Genomic DNA, 14,629 nt, shown 5'->3' on the forward strand with positions numbered 1-14,629 from the left:
AAACTGGAACGTGCCGTCATAACGGGGCCGAGCGACTTGACACTTGACTTCAGCAAACGAATAAGAACAAGAAGCAGCAGCTCCCAAGAGAATCACTTTGTTTTCAACAGCTGTCGAAATACCTGGTCCCGATTTCGTGACGACGCTTTTTTCCCGTTAAACTTCCGTGCATCTGAAGCAATCTGGCTGTCCGTGGTCTGTTATAGTGCGCCGTTTGTCGGTTCGAGAGCTGTTCGTGGCGGGTGGACGGGCGGGGGCTGGGAGGCGATCGTGCGAAATTGCGTCGAATGTGGCGTAGTGCGAAGAGAAGCGTGTAGAGAGAGCCACCCGTGCGGTAGTTAGTCGCACTAGCACCATTACCACCACCACACCACACCACCGCCATTGCGCCACCATCGTGACGATTTGCATCATACCCCATAGCCATCGCACGATGTTCCGGGCACGCAAACAGCTTGGCAAGCGGCAAACGGCGGACAACGGCAACGGTTTCCGCCCGAAGAAGTTCCGGACGGACCAGCAGGTGCCTACCTTTGACGAGGCGGCCGCCGCCCTGGCGGCAGCTTCCGGGCTGGGAACCGCAGCAGCGGCAGCGGCAGCATCGTCATCCTCGGCGGACGCGGAAGACGCAGTCTCGGACGGAGGACCAGATGGGGGTCGGCGTCGTGAGGGCGAGGATGCGGCGGCCAATGTGAGCAAATACGCACGGCGTATCGTCCGAGGGCAGACAGGCAACGTCCTGCTGGACTGCGAGATTCCACGCTACGGAACGCTGGTTGAACGGATGCGCTGCCGGAAGGCTGGTGACTTCGTCATCGGGTACGAGCTGGGGACGAGCCCGGGTGTACCACAGACGCAGTATTTGGCCCGGAAGCAGGGCACCAACGAGTTCTACTTGCTGAAGGTGAGTAGCTTTACGCTGAAAGGATCTTTCCCACTGGAGCTAACACGTGTTCGTCCTTCTTCTTGAATCGACCCGTTACAGATCCTCAGCTTCGACCCGGAGACGGAGGTCGTGGACAAGGACACGCTACAGGGCAAGGTGCTGCTGCACAACGAGTTCACGTTGCTCTCGATGCTGGACGACATGGAGGGCGTGATCCGGCAGCATGGATTCTTCAGCGATTACGCGTTCGAAGAGCGACAGATCGAACGGGACGATGGTTCCGTACAGTCGATTTACACCGGTCGTATCCGACGTCGCCTGATCCTGGTGCTCGATTGTGTGCACGCGCACGAGTTCGCCGAGGAGTCGGGTGCGTTTGTTAGCCTGCAGCGGCACATTTCGGCGGCACGCATCAGCGAACGGGATGCGCTCGAGCTGTTCTACGAGGTGGTGAAGGTGGTCGAGCAATTGCACGCTCGCAACATCATCCACCGGGATCTGAAGCTGAACAACATCGTGCTGAACCGCCGGACCGGGCGTATCGTGCTGACGAATTTCTTCCTCGGGAAGCACCTGATCAATGAGCAGGAGTGCTTGTTTGATCAGCGTGGCAGTCCGGCTTACATCTCGCCGGATGTGCTCGGTGGCAAGCCGTACCGGGGCAAACCGTCCGATATGTGGGCGCTCGGTGTCATTCTGTACACGATCGTGTACGGGAAGTTCCCGTTTCACGACACCACGCCGACGGCGCTGTTCCGCAAGATCCGTGATGCGGATTATACCATTCCGAGGTACGTGTGGCATTTGCGATCGTATCGGAAGGGTTTCACTTATTCTTGGTTTCGTTGCAGCGGATTCAACACGTCCCAGGAGACGAAGAGTCTCATCAAGCGAATGCTGACGCTTAATCCGGATGAACGGTTAACCGCGACGGAGGTGCGTTTCGAGCTGGAACAAAGCCTACGGAAGTTCCGTCGACCTCGGATCAACGTTGACCAGCTTGTGCCGGAGTTGTCGGACCGAGCAGAACCACCGACACCGGGATTGGAAGGTGCCACGCGTCACCGTGACCAATCTATACCGATCGAGGGTGAACTCGGGGCAAACGGTGGTGGGTTTAGCGCGGATGTTCCTGCCGCCAGTGAGGCAACCGTGGTACCACCCGAACCGATGGAGGTCGATCCGGTGGGGACCACGATGCCACGGTACGATCTCTCCACGGAGCAGTTCTCACGCGTGCTTGAAGCGCACACCCCAACGGCGCCACCAAAACCGAAGAAAACGGCCAAGAAGGTGACACTGTTCCGTTTCTCGTCTGCCCACGGAGATCACCATCTGAGTGCCGAAACTATAGCAGCTGCCGCTGGAAGAGGCCGAGGTCCTCAGCACCTGGCCGGGGGTTTGATGGGGTCTCAGCAGCAGCAGGAGCAGCAGGATCGTCGATCGCAAGCGGACATGGCAGGGGCCGGAGCTGGAGCTGGAATCGTAAACGCCGCCGGAGCTGGAGCTGGGACTGAAACAGGAGCCGGTGCTCCGAACGCTCCGTTGTCGGGAGCTGGTGCCAACCGAAGCCGGTTCAATTTCAACTTGAACCTACAGTATACTGCGAGCTCGTACAATAGCGCGGCCCGTGCCGTAGCCGCTGCCGTTGCAGCCGTTCGTAATGCAGGTACTTTGCCGTCGATTTCTCTTTTCCCTGTGGAATAGATTAACAAATCATTTTCTTCTTGCGTTCCGCGATAGGTGGATCAGGCGGTAGCGGACCAGGTCGCACGCGGATGGAGTGGACTCGTAACGGCGTCAATGGTAGTGCTCCCGGCACCCAACCAAATGGAAGCTCTCCGTTAGCGCCTGGATCGGATCAACCGGAACCAGTCAACCCCGTCGGAGGACCGGTTGTGGGTGACGTGACTTCATCACCGCCGGGTAATGCGAACCGACCACCACTGCCACCGGCCGCTCAACGACTGTACTCCATCATGAACTACATATCGCTCGTGAATCGCACGATGGGCAGCCACTTCCTGGAAACGATGGTTCCTCCTGACGCTGCTAGTGATCCGGACTCGAGATCGAACCCGTTTGCAGGCGTCATCTTTCAGGACTTCAATGGAGTCATCTCGCCATTGATGGCGGAACGGATCCAGAAGTATCTGAGGATGCACCTGCGTGGCGTCGAGTGGATCGAGGACATATTCCGGGTGCCGAACGTCGGAGGTGTCTCCGATGGAGAGCATCGCGTGAATGTGGTGCTCGAGCTGCTACGTCAGTTGGGCGTGCGGATGGAGTCATCAAACGGGCAGGTGGTGATCTGTCCGGATCAGTTGCGCGATCGGCAGATGTTCCTTCGCCTCCTGCTGAGAATCGCCGGATACAATGATAAGTACTTCGTATCGCGCTCACATCAACATCCGCGCTAGGCGTTGTGAACGGATGTACCGTTTTTTTTCTCGGAAACCGGATGCTTCGGTACGGGCAGGACGGTTTTTTTGTTTATGTTACACGAGCACGACCCGATGTACGTAGGTTTGTACGTGGCTCGGTCATTTTTCTCGACTGACTGGCGGCCTCCTTAAGTTAATAGCAAATGCTCTCCCCTCCAACCCCACCCCCACTCCTTAACGCGTTGGGTGTCCTTGGGTTTTTCCTTAGGCAAATCGGATACCGGCCGTGTCGCGTGCTCTCCGTGATGGTATATTATAGATTAGTTCTCTTTCTTGTGGGTTATACTCGTGGAGGTTTCTTTGTACGGAAATGAAGGTAAATCGAAATGGAAATGTTCCCTGTTCCTACTCCACCCCCCATCCTCCCGTTGTTCCCACCATTAATTAATAATATTCTGAATTTTGTTCGTCGCGCTATACGGAATTACTTGCATTATGCGGAATGCGACGCTATGCGGAATTACTTGCGTTATGTTAATCACTCAATATATATTTTTGCATGTTACGCAAACGGAAATAATAATGATATGATTTATACACCGGAAGGCGGTGAGTGTGTTCAATTACATGCATATACTTTGATTTGATCGAACCTTCCGCTCCAAGAATTAGCCATGATATCACATGCTGTGACGCGACCATCTTATACATAAACATTCTTTGGTGCGTTTTTTTTTCTTTCTTTCTCTTCGTTGTTGTTCGTGACTTTGCCACGTCATTTCTCAACCTGGTGCAATATTGCACGCCTTCCATCCAACCCAGTTTCGCGGAGAGAAATAATGCAACCATCGTTAACAATTGCGTAATGCGCACGTGTGCATGTATATTTGAACCAACCGACCCTGAATAAGTCAACATAGAAAACATGTTAAGAACGAAAAATAACAAGTAAACCGTATAATGCCCCGAGATTGTCGTTACAACGTTTTTAAAAGCTACCCTATTTTCTTACACCTGGAATCCTCCCTTCTCTCCCTACACCGCACAACCGATGCATGCATCTTTAAGTCGTTGTTTAGGAATCGTCATTGAGCGTAGAATAGGCTTGCGTCATCATTCGCGATATTGCGTCATCATCCCTCCGTTCTGGAGGTCGGGAAGGTCGTCAGCGTGACACCCGTCCCGCCACTGATTGTGGTTTCGATGGAGACAAACCCAGCTTCGGCCAGTCCGTTCTGAAGCTGCCGGAAAGCGTCTAGTTCGCGGTAACTATCCGGAAGCAGTATGAAGGCACACCCGCCACCACCGGCCCCGGTCAGCTTGCTCGCGAATCCGTACCGATCGGCGAGGGCAAAGATCCGCTCGAGGGAAGGATGACTGGTCCCAAGCGACCGCAACAGATTGTTGTTGATGGTCACGAGTGTACCGAGACGTTCGTGCACCGTCGCCTGATCGTGGTCAGAGGACTCGAGCAGCTCGATCGCTTCCTCTACGATGCCACCCATCGCCTCCAAGATTGAACCGATGGTGCGTGGAAAGTGTTGGCGCCGGTTGGCCGTAATCGTGACGAGTTGTGCCGTACTGCGGCTGACGCACGTGTCCACGATCAGCACGTGTAGTGGATGGCGCAAGGCGATGGTGTGATGATCGGGATCTCCTCGCCGGAAACGGATCAATTCACCGTACGCCGCGATCGTGTTGTCGATGCCGGATGGTTTCTCGTGCATGATCACCTCCGAATCGAACGCCCACTGGGAGATTTTCGGCAATGCCGCCGTCAACAACTGTTGGCCGTTACCGTCCCCGGCGGGATCGAACTGGCGGTGGAGAATGCGCGAGAACACGTACGCCCCGGCCGCTAGGGAAACACCGTAGCTAGCGGAACTGCCCAGTCCAGCCCCGATGCTCATCGTCGAGCGCAGGCGAAACTCGAAACCACCTTCACCAACGCAGGCTCGATCGACGTCCAGGACACCCTCCGAGCGTAAGACCCGGTTGAGGAGGTAAAGTGCGGCACCGAGCGACATCCACTGCTTGGAACCACGTTCCGCCAGCGTAAGGACAGGCTCGTGGATGAACCGAGCGAACGGGAACTCATTCCCGGTGCGCATTTGCTGCAGGAACTGTTCCGGCGAAAGCGCTTCGTTGCAATCGACTTCGCGCAGGAATGTACCGAATGAGTCAAGCGTTAAGCGGGCAGTGTAGTTGTCGATCGAATCGAACCGTAGGACGACTTCGGCCGTCGAGGATCGCTCGAGCGCGGTATACGTGAGGTAGGTGCGTAACCCGATGGGTCCTGCGACGGCTGGCCATCCGTACACGACGGAATGTTCACCGTGCAGGATCAGCTTTCCCGGTGCGGATACTTCAAACTTCGTTACGGGCAGGGCCATCTCGATGGCCGGCAGTGAGTGCTCTTGGTTGGCTGTTACGGGTTGGTTGGTTCAATACGGTCGTTTTGATGTTCTATTTTCCAGCTTCACCGGCCCACTGCTCCGGGGTGTACGTTTTTTGCGAGAAGGCGTGAATGGTCTTCAGTTCCTCTTCCAGCGCAGCATTTACCAGTCTACCAGTTGGGGAAGAAGCGTACGATTAGGACGCCTGGACAGGCGAGAATGGTGCCAAACGCGCCTTACCTGTGCCGCTGGAGTAACGGTTTGCCCTGGAACTGGGAGGAGACGACTACGACACGAAATTTGCCACCACAACCGTCCGATTCATCGATCACCTCCTGCGGATGAGATGCAAGCACACAAACTGGCTTAATCAAGTGTCGAAAACAATCATCCGTAACCGAATGAAAACGAAACCATCCCGCTCAGATTGTTCGAATCAATAACAGAGTGTGCTAGTTCCTGGATGTGTGGCGTTTATTTTTGTTACTTATATTAAGAGGCTTAACTACAGCCAGTGCCACAGAACTGTCGGTAGTTGAAGTACACGTAAAACAGTACGAAGTGGCCGCAGCTGTACGCCGAGATGGCAAGTGGGTACAGGAACGGCAGATGCACCGGGGACGGAAGATAGAGAAACGCGCCCATCAGAACCACCTGACCGAGCAGGGATAGATAAAAGAGACCCACGAGAGCGGCTCCCATCCAGTGGCCGCTGACTCCCGGGGGTACAAACGCCCGTAAATCAAGCACGTCGTAGAAGGACGATGGTTTAAGCTTTCGTGATGGTGCGAAAGCCCGAGCTATCCGTGGTAGCGTTAGTATGATGAGAGTTGACCCGATGTAACCGAGCGTCAGGCCGTCCTTGTGCAGCAACGGAAGCATACTGAAGGTGGCGAGTTGCAGGAACCACCAGGCGGCCAGCGGTTCCAGTGGGAGCAACAGCGTCACCGGTAGCGCCGCCAGCAGGATGGATTTTTCGTGCACTTGAAAGCTGAACAGGAAGAATCCGAGTGCCGTGACGGCAAGTGAGTAAAGGAAGCTCCGATGGGAGGTGGTTCGGTGGACGAGCAGATGCAGTCCGCTCGGTAGCACGGCCAGTAGGGTGCACACGAGACATACGGCAGCCATCGTCGTGTTGGGGAAGTTCCTGAAAGTGCATGAAATTAGTTTCAGTGCTTTCGAAAACGGAGCAATGCCTTCTGAAACCTGTGTCTTACCGTAGCTTGACGACCACGTTCACCACACACCACACGTTGGATACCTTGTCCTCGAACACCCCACGTGCCACGGGGAAGATACGATGCACGAGCTGGCCGACAGAAGCGAGTGAGCCTAGCCACGGCAACCAGAGGATGGCGAATGTTACCAGGACGATCGTACCGAGTCGGACCAGATTGCGTGTACCACTCAACAACCATCGCAATCCACCACCGGGTACGTGTGGTTCTTCGAAACAATTACCCAGCAGATAGAAGAAGAATGGCAACGCGTGGTAGAGCTCCATCTGCTTGTAGTTAAGCGCCAAGCAGAACAGAACGGCACCCGAAAGAGTCCGTTTGTTCAGAATGGCACCCACGGCTAGGGCGCATAGGGCGAGCGAAACGTTGTTATACTGGAAGTGGCCGTTGTCGATGAGGATTTGTCCCGGAAAGAGGACGGCCATCGCAGGGACAAGCCAATCGATTTGCGGGCCATTCACGGTTGCCAATCGCTTCCGAACGGTGTGCGTGGCGTAGAGGATCGCTGGAACGTACAGCAACGCATCGACTAGGAAAACTGTGTTTCGCATGAACTGTTTGTGGTCCTGCGTGCTAATGCCACGGGAGGCGTGTAGTGCAACGAAGGATTCATTGTGAAAGAGTCGCGCCCAGGAACCCACGAGGTAGCTGTGGTACGCGGTAAGCGGTGGATAGTCCAGCCCCCAGTACTGTAGGTCGTTGTCGGAAGTGTTCCGGTACCAGTCGGCCACCGGCAGGTTCACCGTCACCTCTTGCCAGTGCCTCTGGGCTTCGAAGTCCCCGTACATTGGCGGCCGGTTCTGGCCGGAATAAGAATGCAGAGATATGGCCGATCGCAGGAAGAACCCGGCTGCTACGAGTGCTACCACCACCGTCCACAGTGTCCGTCTATCGGTTACGATCATCGTTTCAACCACTGCTCCAGATTTGGAGCTCCTTCAAGGAAATCACACCACCGACAGCTCAATAGTTCCACGCGTTCACTAGATCGCGGCGGGCAAGCCAGCGTTTCAGGTTACAGGTTTGTTTTTGACAGCTGATTACCGTGTGACCCCGATGCCGACCACCACCATTCACCACCCTGCAGGTGGAGGGAATTCCCACACGGGAGAAAGTTTTCCAAGCACCACCGCCACCGCACAACTTACCACATGGGTCGCTTCCAGCCGTTCGGTTAGCTTCTGCCGGATGTATTCCTCTGTGTATCCGGACATGATGGCGTGAATGGGTGCGAACGAGCGTGATAGAATGAGAATGAAGAAAGGAAAATGATGGTAATTTTCGTTTGAGAAAAGCTTCGGAATGAAAATGAGTGCTGTCACCTTTCTGTTTACGTTCTCCGCGGGCAAAGCTGTCAAAACCATGCGCAGACGCGCTGGATGTAAACAACGCTATGGCGTGTTGTTTTGCGTATGGTGCCGCTGGCAGCACTGTTTGCGCAAAATGTCATGCTACTCGCTAACAATTTCCCGCAAATCGGGAAAATTTAAAATCCACGTTTTTGAATCTATACATTGCTGTGGGAAATTCGTGCTGGAAGCTACACCGCGTTAAGGGAAGGGAATCCCTCTAATGGAATCGGAAAGAGCTTGTTACAAAGAAAACGAAAACGTTTCAGGATGCAGCAAGGACACGGAATCCGTTATGGGGTTCATTATCATCATATCGATTATCTATGATTAAGAGTAAAGTAGGGACAAATTTACTGTTTCAGCCTCTTTTATATTTCATTTACAGGAACGGTAACTATTTACGTGGTAGTAAATTGTCTCTACAATTAATTAATTTCTCAATCATCTTTACGATGTACGAAACATTTGCTTTGAATATACAGCTTCATTCCAGTCGAACTAATCCAAACTAAGCAGAAATTTAATTACATCGTAATGGCATTTTTATACTGTAAAAGGAATAAAAATTTATACTTAAACATAGCGTAAAAATACAACCAACGACGATGCGTAGGCGTACAATCAAAGTAATCCCAGCCAGGATTTTGTCGCTTCTCATTGCGGCCATTATTAGTTACGTTGGAGCGCAAATCGTCTTAAAATGGCACAATAAATCAACGGGCACCGCTGCGGGTGGGAGGAATAAATCTAAATTGGAATCAAATTCATTCGACTTCTTTTGAAGGGGCGTACAGTGTCGGCTTTTAGATGAACTTGAAATTTAAAGGATTAAGGCTACGCGCCTTGAGGGAAATGAGATGGAAAACGAAAAGCCATCAGTTTGTTAGGGCCACCCTCCCACGAGCGTATCAGAGAGCGGCTCCAGCCAAGCCGAAAGGAATCCGCACCGGGAATCCTCTTAAGCTAAGCTCCGCATGTGACATAAAATAACAATCGCAGTAAGAGCGGCGGTAGCGAAGGATAAAACAATAATCATTCAATACAATGCGGGGAAGGCTGCTCAAGCGGTGGCGATGAAGGGCATGTTTTTGTTTTTGTTGCTGTACCGCATAGTCGAAAGGCCTTTGCAAAAACAAAAAGCCTGCGGAGAAAGCGCACGGCCCACCTAAACGGTTTGCATTATTCACGTCCGGAACCGGATTCAGGAAACTAATCCTTGCGCCATCGCCTTCCTGTTGGACTGATTTCAAGGCAAAAGAGCACGAGGATAGAGCAATCAAAGACAAGAGGGAAATGGTGCGACAAGTGGAGCTGATGAACGATGTTACAGCGTGCCTGGGGACCCGCACCGAACGTCCGCTTAAGCCAATCGAAATCGTTTAGACGGGGATAGGGTTCCATTTTGCTGTTTGCCGGATGGCATTGTGAGAAAAACTCATGCAATAAGTTACTTTATAATTTTACCAATCGTAAAATAGAAATTATGTGCAAATAAGTAAAACATCTTTTTTGTAAAATTTATACATTTGTGTTTTTAAAATTTCATTTAATATTGCTTGGTTCTAATGAACGATACCAGTGTGGTGTAACATACCTGAGGTTTTTAGAATCAAATCATCAAAATGTAGGAAAAAAAGTACTCAAAAATCACATATTAAAAAAGGTCCTTCACACGCGGGAATGCCCACATCAATAAATGTCCTTTTCGCTGGCATATTGCGTTCGATTCATGCTGCGCGCACAATGTGAAGCTCTTCAATTTATTTATGACCGTTTCGAGAGCAGAAAAACCAATCGGCATACATTTGTGCGTCGTAGCCCTTCCTTTCGCATCCGATCGACGGATTGGAATTCGCTCGTTTGTAGGCCTTCCAAAAAGGTTTTTTGTTTGCTCCGTCCATGTAAATAGATCGCTAAATGGCTAACACAACACTCGTAGACGGAGGGGCGCAATACGAAGCAAAAAAAAAAAAAACACGAGCCATGCAAATATTTTCCCACACTCCCACGGCTTTGTCTGTTTGAAGCTGGCAAAAAAAAAATAAAATAAAGAAACAAAAAGCCAACCCATCGGTTGCTTCATCCCCGGGAATTGGGGTTCATTTTCCGAACCTCGCTCCCGCCACCGGCCGCAGGGTGGCGAAGTAAAAACAAATCATTTCCCGCACTGCCAGCTGGCAACTGGCCCGGCAGCAACCGTATCGCGCGATTCTAATAACACCGTAAGCCAACGGTCGTATTTTTCCGGATGTAACCATCCTATCGGTGCCGCTTTCGGTGGCTCCTGGATGTGGGTTCCCCGTGGTGTGTGCTTATCGCCGCTGGGAGGATGATTGTAAAAATTCAACCAGTATGAGCCCCCGGAGGGTGACGCACAAGAGCGGGTGGTTTTCGAGCGATTTTTTTTTGCACGCTCACCCTTTGCTGAATCGCGGGAGAGTGTGTTGCAGAGCCCTGCGTGTGAAACAAAACAAATCCGAACGGCAAGCGCTGTCCTTTGTCGAGGAAAAAGGCTCCCGACGAACTCGTCCCAAGCGTGGTGAAAGGGTGTTGTATACCACACTTGGAAACGGAACCCAAAAATAAACAAAAAACAAAGGCCATAAAGGAGCAACAAAAAAAAAAGGGCGCAAGATATTGCTGATACTTCTGCGCTTTTTGAGCGAAGGGTTGGTTGGTGCCTTTTTTGATCGCACCGTTTTAAAATCATTTCATTCGACAGCCATGGATGGTGTTTGTAATCCTATTAATTTGTTATCGTCACCGGAAGGCGCGTCCTTGTCGGTTGCCGTAATTATAACTACCCCAAAGTGGCGTTGACCCTTTCGTTGTGCTTCGTTTAGATAGGGTCGAACGGGTGATCAAACCAGCAAAGGGTGACTTCGAAATGTGTTGAGATTCGCCAGCCGACGCGAAAATGTATCTTTAACATTATTAAACCTTCATCGGTCGCGTGGAAGGGAATCGAAATAATTGGAACCTTTTGCGTAAGAGCACTCGGAATGAAACCGGCGTCCTTGCTGGCTACCACATTGAAGCATGTGGTGAAGAAGGAGTACCATCTCGCAAGCATGCTGTGGCATATTTTAATGATTTTGGTCAACTCCTCCTGGTGTGCTCCTCGTGATGGTGGCTGCGGTTACCATGGCAGCAGATGGCAATTTTCCCAGCCAACCAGCTGTTCGGTATGATTAATGTGTTGCAATTAATGGAGGCGCCTGGTGGTTCTCGAGTGCTATCGATGCCGACTCCAAACAAACCACGGCCGACTGATGCTACCACAGAAGTGGTTCCGATCGGTGCATTGATTTTTTTTTGGATGGTACATCACCAGGCGGAACAGGAAACGTGACGAACCCGAACGGTGCGATGTGTCGTGCTATTGATTCGACGTTATGATAAGACACATTTTCCCGGTTTGCGCTGAAGGGCCACCATCCGTGACGCCGTTCCTCTGCAGTCGGTTTCGTTACTCATCGCGCACGCAATTAGGGCGCGTTTTTTTTTTTGAAGAAGGCCGTTTACCAACCGACAGCCGACGTTCGTGGTGTATTTTCGTCGCGAGGCATTGAAGGCTTTTAGGAATTTCAACGCACTCACCCATCCACGTCGAGTTCGCGAAAGTTATAATGGAAGCGTACACGTTCGTGAGACGTGAAAAAAGAAACATCGAGCCCGGGCGTGAAACGAGCGAAGAAAATGTTGATTCTACGCCTTTTTCCACCCAAGAGCGTTGGTTGTCATGGAGCTCCGACAAGGCAGAGCTATGTACCGACACCGCAAGTAACTGTCGTCGGTGCTTATCGAGTGGTACGAACATTGTGCGCATTTTTGTGGGTACGCTTTTCCGGCGCACTCAAGGAGAGGTGGAGAGACCCGCTTGAATGTCAAACACATTAATTACGAGCTTTTGGCGGGTGTTTTTTGTTTTGCAAGAAAGAGAGAAAGCGAGACGTGCGTGGGGAAAATTGTGCGGGAGCCACGGATCGAAAAGTCAATTTTAAAATGATTGATGCGCGAAGATGAGGAAAAACTCCGCCGCTCGAGATCGAGAAGCCTTGGTCGGTGACGTGTGGCTGAAACGTAAAACCCTCGGCGCTTACGTGGCCGTAAGTTATGAGGAAGCCATTTTTCCTGTTTGCTTTTTTGTTTCTTTTATGTTGCTTTTTGTTCAAACGCCAGAAAGCTCTCACAGCGGACGGAGCGCTGGGGTTGCTTCGTAATGAATGGCTTCATTTATCAATCAAATGAAGTAATGATTAGATCGTAAATCATTTGTCGGAGGTCATCTTACCCGAACCGGGGTGGGGTATTCGTTTCGTGGAATTAAAGCTTTATGCCGGAGGCTCCCGATCGATTATGCGATGTAAATTTGTGGTGGAGGAGCGATAGCGATTTTGTAAGACGCCATTTAATGGGTATAATCATAAATCATCGATCGGCGATAATATTTCGATTAGTTTTAGTACGTGGTTCGCTCGTGTAACAGCGTCCTCAGGATACACGCAAGCGGAGGGTGTTTTATGTTATTTGGTAGGTTTGTTTTACGTTGAGGAATATAATTTATCTATATTGACGTTGTGTAATGAGCATCATAAAAAGCTTTCCAATCATAATACTTTATTTTTCTTTCAACTTAAACGTAGAGTTTTTAGATGGTACAAAAGAATCTGATATAGCAGGGAAATAAGACATTGGCAAGGCAGGAAAATTCGCCCAGAAAAACTTAGTGGACTTCTCCTCAAAGATTTCTGTTCGAAAGTTTAATTGAGGTAGCTTGAAGAGCTGAAGTGAAATGAATAACTTTCAACACGACACGTACTTTAAAACACGTTAAACAAGCGGTCGATCGAAAGAATTATGAACCGTGCCAGGCGTCAAATATTTGTCTCGAAATAATGCGATAAAGTTGGCAAATATTTCCATTCTCCCCAGTAAGCCTCCATTGTCACCCGTTAATTTCGATTCCTCCTTCCTGCGAAGCACGAGCAGTCTCACCCCCGCAAAGCTTCCCAATCAACCCCCATTCGTGGCCCTATCATCGGCACCGATTATCGATTGATTGTGTTGGGAATTATGCGTTTCACCACGACGCTCAAACAAAGCCACTGCCACAGCGGTTCGATCGGTTCTACGCAAGCAAAGTGACCCGGCCATCTTCACCTCCCGGAGCCCGTTACTCGAAACCCAACCCCCAAAACCCAAACAACCGAGCCACTTTGCACGTCCTGGCCAAACGCTGCATGCCGGACGGACCGTCTTCGGTGGGATTATTGGATGGTTCGCAAACAATCGCACCAATAAAGGACACACTGACCGCATTCTCGAAACCGAACGCGGTGCACCAGCCATGCAGCCGTGCGATGTCCTTTGCACACTCAAGGCGCGTGGTGCGATTATTTACGCATTAGCAGCATCACAAGCACCAGGAAGACGGTGGTGGTGGTGGCAGCGGTGTTTTGTGTGTTCCGGTTCCGGTCCTCGAAACACACGGCTCGATTGAGACCCGGAGGGGTTCGATCTTTGAACGCAAAACCGTAGAGGAAGCACCACACGACGGCAGGACGTCGCCGATGTTTTACAAGGATTACCCAACTTTCCCATTAAGGGCTCCATTTGTCAAGCGGATGATGATGTACAAATGAAATCAATAAAGAAAATAAAGGGTCGAGCTGGTTTGGTGGGTAAAGAAGTAAACCACGGTCAGGGAGGAAGCGAACCAGGTTCGGATTAAAACCGAGTGACTTGGTTATGTGAAATGGTTGGGTAGCAATACACCTTCGGTAAGAGTCAGGATCCAATGCTTCTAGAAGGCTAAACAGGCTCTCTTAACTCTCTCTCTCTGTTCTGGCTTTCTATAAGAGGTCTTGAAAGTCACCCTTTGTATCATTGCATCGAAAAGGAACTAAGCGCGACAGGACCTAACGATGGAACGTTACGAGCTTGAGTTCACCACTGATCATCAGATCACCTAGAGATCACCTAGAGATCATCATATTTAAATTTCAAACACCCGCAGGAGCTCTTTTTATAGAGTAGGTGTGTTGACAAACGATCAATGACTTTTTCTACGCACTACCAGGGACGCGTTACAGCTTCTACTATCGTTCCTACAGGACTGGACTGCCACAGATCGTACATCTGCCAAGGAGCCACAATAACTACAGTAGAAAATTGTCCTCAACTGTTGGCAGACCAAGAAGAAGAAGAAGAATTAATCGTACTACCCCACCGGGTGCTTTTGTAATCGTCTTGTGAGAAGTTTACCCTGCGGCAAAGGATGCTGTTTCCTTGGGTTAAGCGTAGCGTAAGATTGCCACCCAACCAGGTGGAAGCTTTTCGATGGCAGGGATTTACGGAACCGAGCGGGAAT

At 51.0% G+C, this 14,629-nt stretch overlaps 4 protein-coding genes across 4 annotated transcripts; 1 reads left to right on the forward strand and 3 right to left on the reverse strand.

The window, feature by feature from the left end:
- Positions 1–433: 433 nt before the first annotated feature.
- On the forward strand, positions 434–3,876 carry LOC128723880 (uncharacterized). Its single transcript, XM_053817646.1, has 4 exons — positions 434–904; positions 986–1,677; positions 1,738–2,555; positions 2,630–3,876. The coding sequence occupies exons 1-4, from the start codon at positions 434–436 to the stop codon at positions 3,304–3,306; spliced, it is 2,658 nt and encodes an 885-aa protein (XP_053673621.1). The 3' UTR covers positions 3,307–3,876.
- Positions 3,877–4,004: 128 nt separating this feature from the next.
- On the reverse strand, positions 4,005–5,707 carry LOC128727728 (uncharacterized). Its single transcript, XM_053821666.1, has one exon. The coding sequence runs from the start codon at positions 5,661–5,663 to the stop codon at positions 4,404–4,406; it is 1,260 nt and encodes a 419-aa protein (XP_053677641.1). The 5' UTR covers positions 5,664–5,707; the 3' UTR covers positions 4,005–4,403.
- Positions 5,679–8,118, reverse strand: LOC128727729 (bolA-like protein 2). Its single transcript, XM_053821667.1, has 3 exons — positions 8,053–8,118; positions 5,907–6,001; positions 5,679–5,836 (listed from the first exon to the last, which is right to left on the reverse strand). Exons 1-3 carry the CDS (start codon positions 8,116–8,118, stop codon positions 5,737–5,739), a joined length of 261 nt encoding a protein of 86 aa, XP_053677642.1. The 3' UTR covers positions 5,679–5,736.
- On the reverse strand, positions 6,138–7,809 carry LOC128727560 (probable dolichyl pyrophosphate Man9GlcNAc2 alpha-1,3-glucosyltransferase). The gene is made up of 2 exons (XM_053821487.1): positions 6,884–7,809; positions 6,138–6,813 (listed from the first exon to the last, which is right to left on the reverse strand). Exons 1-2 carry the CDS (start codon positions 7,807–7,809, stop codon positions 6,168–6,170), a joined length of 1,572 nt encoding a protein of 523 aa, XP_053677462.1. The 3' UTR covers positions 6,138–6,167.
- Positions 8,119–14,629: the final 6,511 nt, after the last annotated feature.

The sequence above is a fragment of the Anopheles nili genome, chromosome 3, assembly GCF_943737925.1.
Source record: "Anopheles nili chromosome 3, idAnoNiliSN_F5_01, whole genome shotgun sequence".
NCBI classification, from domain to species: domain Eukaryota; kingdom Metazoa; phylum Arthropoda; class Insecta; order Diptera; family Culicidae; genus Anopheles; species Anopheles nili.

What these genes read in the sequence shown, in the direction of transcription:
- LOC128727729 (XM_053821667.1), bottom strand. Translation starts at nt 8,118, where the DNA reads ATGTCCGGATACACAGAGGAATACATCCGGCAGAAGCTAACCGAACGG. An exon ending in GGCTGGAAGCGACCCATGTG is followed by an intron (nt 6,002 to 8,052) that starts GTAAGTTGTGCG and finishes TCTCATCCGCAG; the next exon opens with GAGGTGATCGATGAATCGGA. An exon ending in CCGTTACTCCAGCGGCACAG is followed by an intron (nt 5,837 to 5,906) that starts GTAAGGCGCGTT and finishes CCCAACTGGTAG; the next exon opens with ACTGGTAAATGCTGCGCTGG.
- LOC128723880 (XM_053817646.1), top strand. Translation starts at nt 434, where the DNA reads ATGTTCCGGGCACGCAAACAGCTTGGCAAGCGGCAAACGGCGGACAAC. An exon ending in ACGAGTTCTACTTGCTGAAG is followed by an intron (nt 905 to 985) that starts GTGAGTAGCTTT and finishes GACCCGTTACAG; the next exon opens with ATCCTCAGCTTCGACCCGGA. An exon ending in GCGGATTATACCATTCCGAG is followed by an intron (nt 1,678 to 1,737) that starts GTACGTGTGGCA and finishes GTTTCGTTGCAG; the next exon opens with CGGATTCAACACGTCCCAGG.
- LOC128727560 (XM_053821487.1), bottom strand. Translation starts at nt 7,809, where the DNA reads ATGATCGTAACCGATAGACGGACACTGTGGACGGTGGTGGTAGCACTC. An exon ending in AACGTGGTCGTCAAGCTACG is followed by an intron (nt 6,814 to 6,883) that starts GTAAGACACAGG and finishes ATGCACTTTCAG; the next exon opens with GAACTTCCCCAACACGACGA.
- LOC128727728 (XM_053821666.1), bottom strand. Translation starts at nt 5,663, where the DNA reads ATGGCCCTGCCCGTAACGAAGTTTGAAGTATCCGCACCGGGAAAGCTG.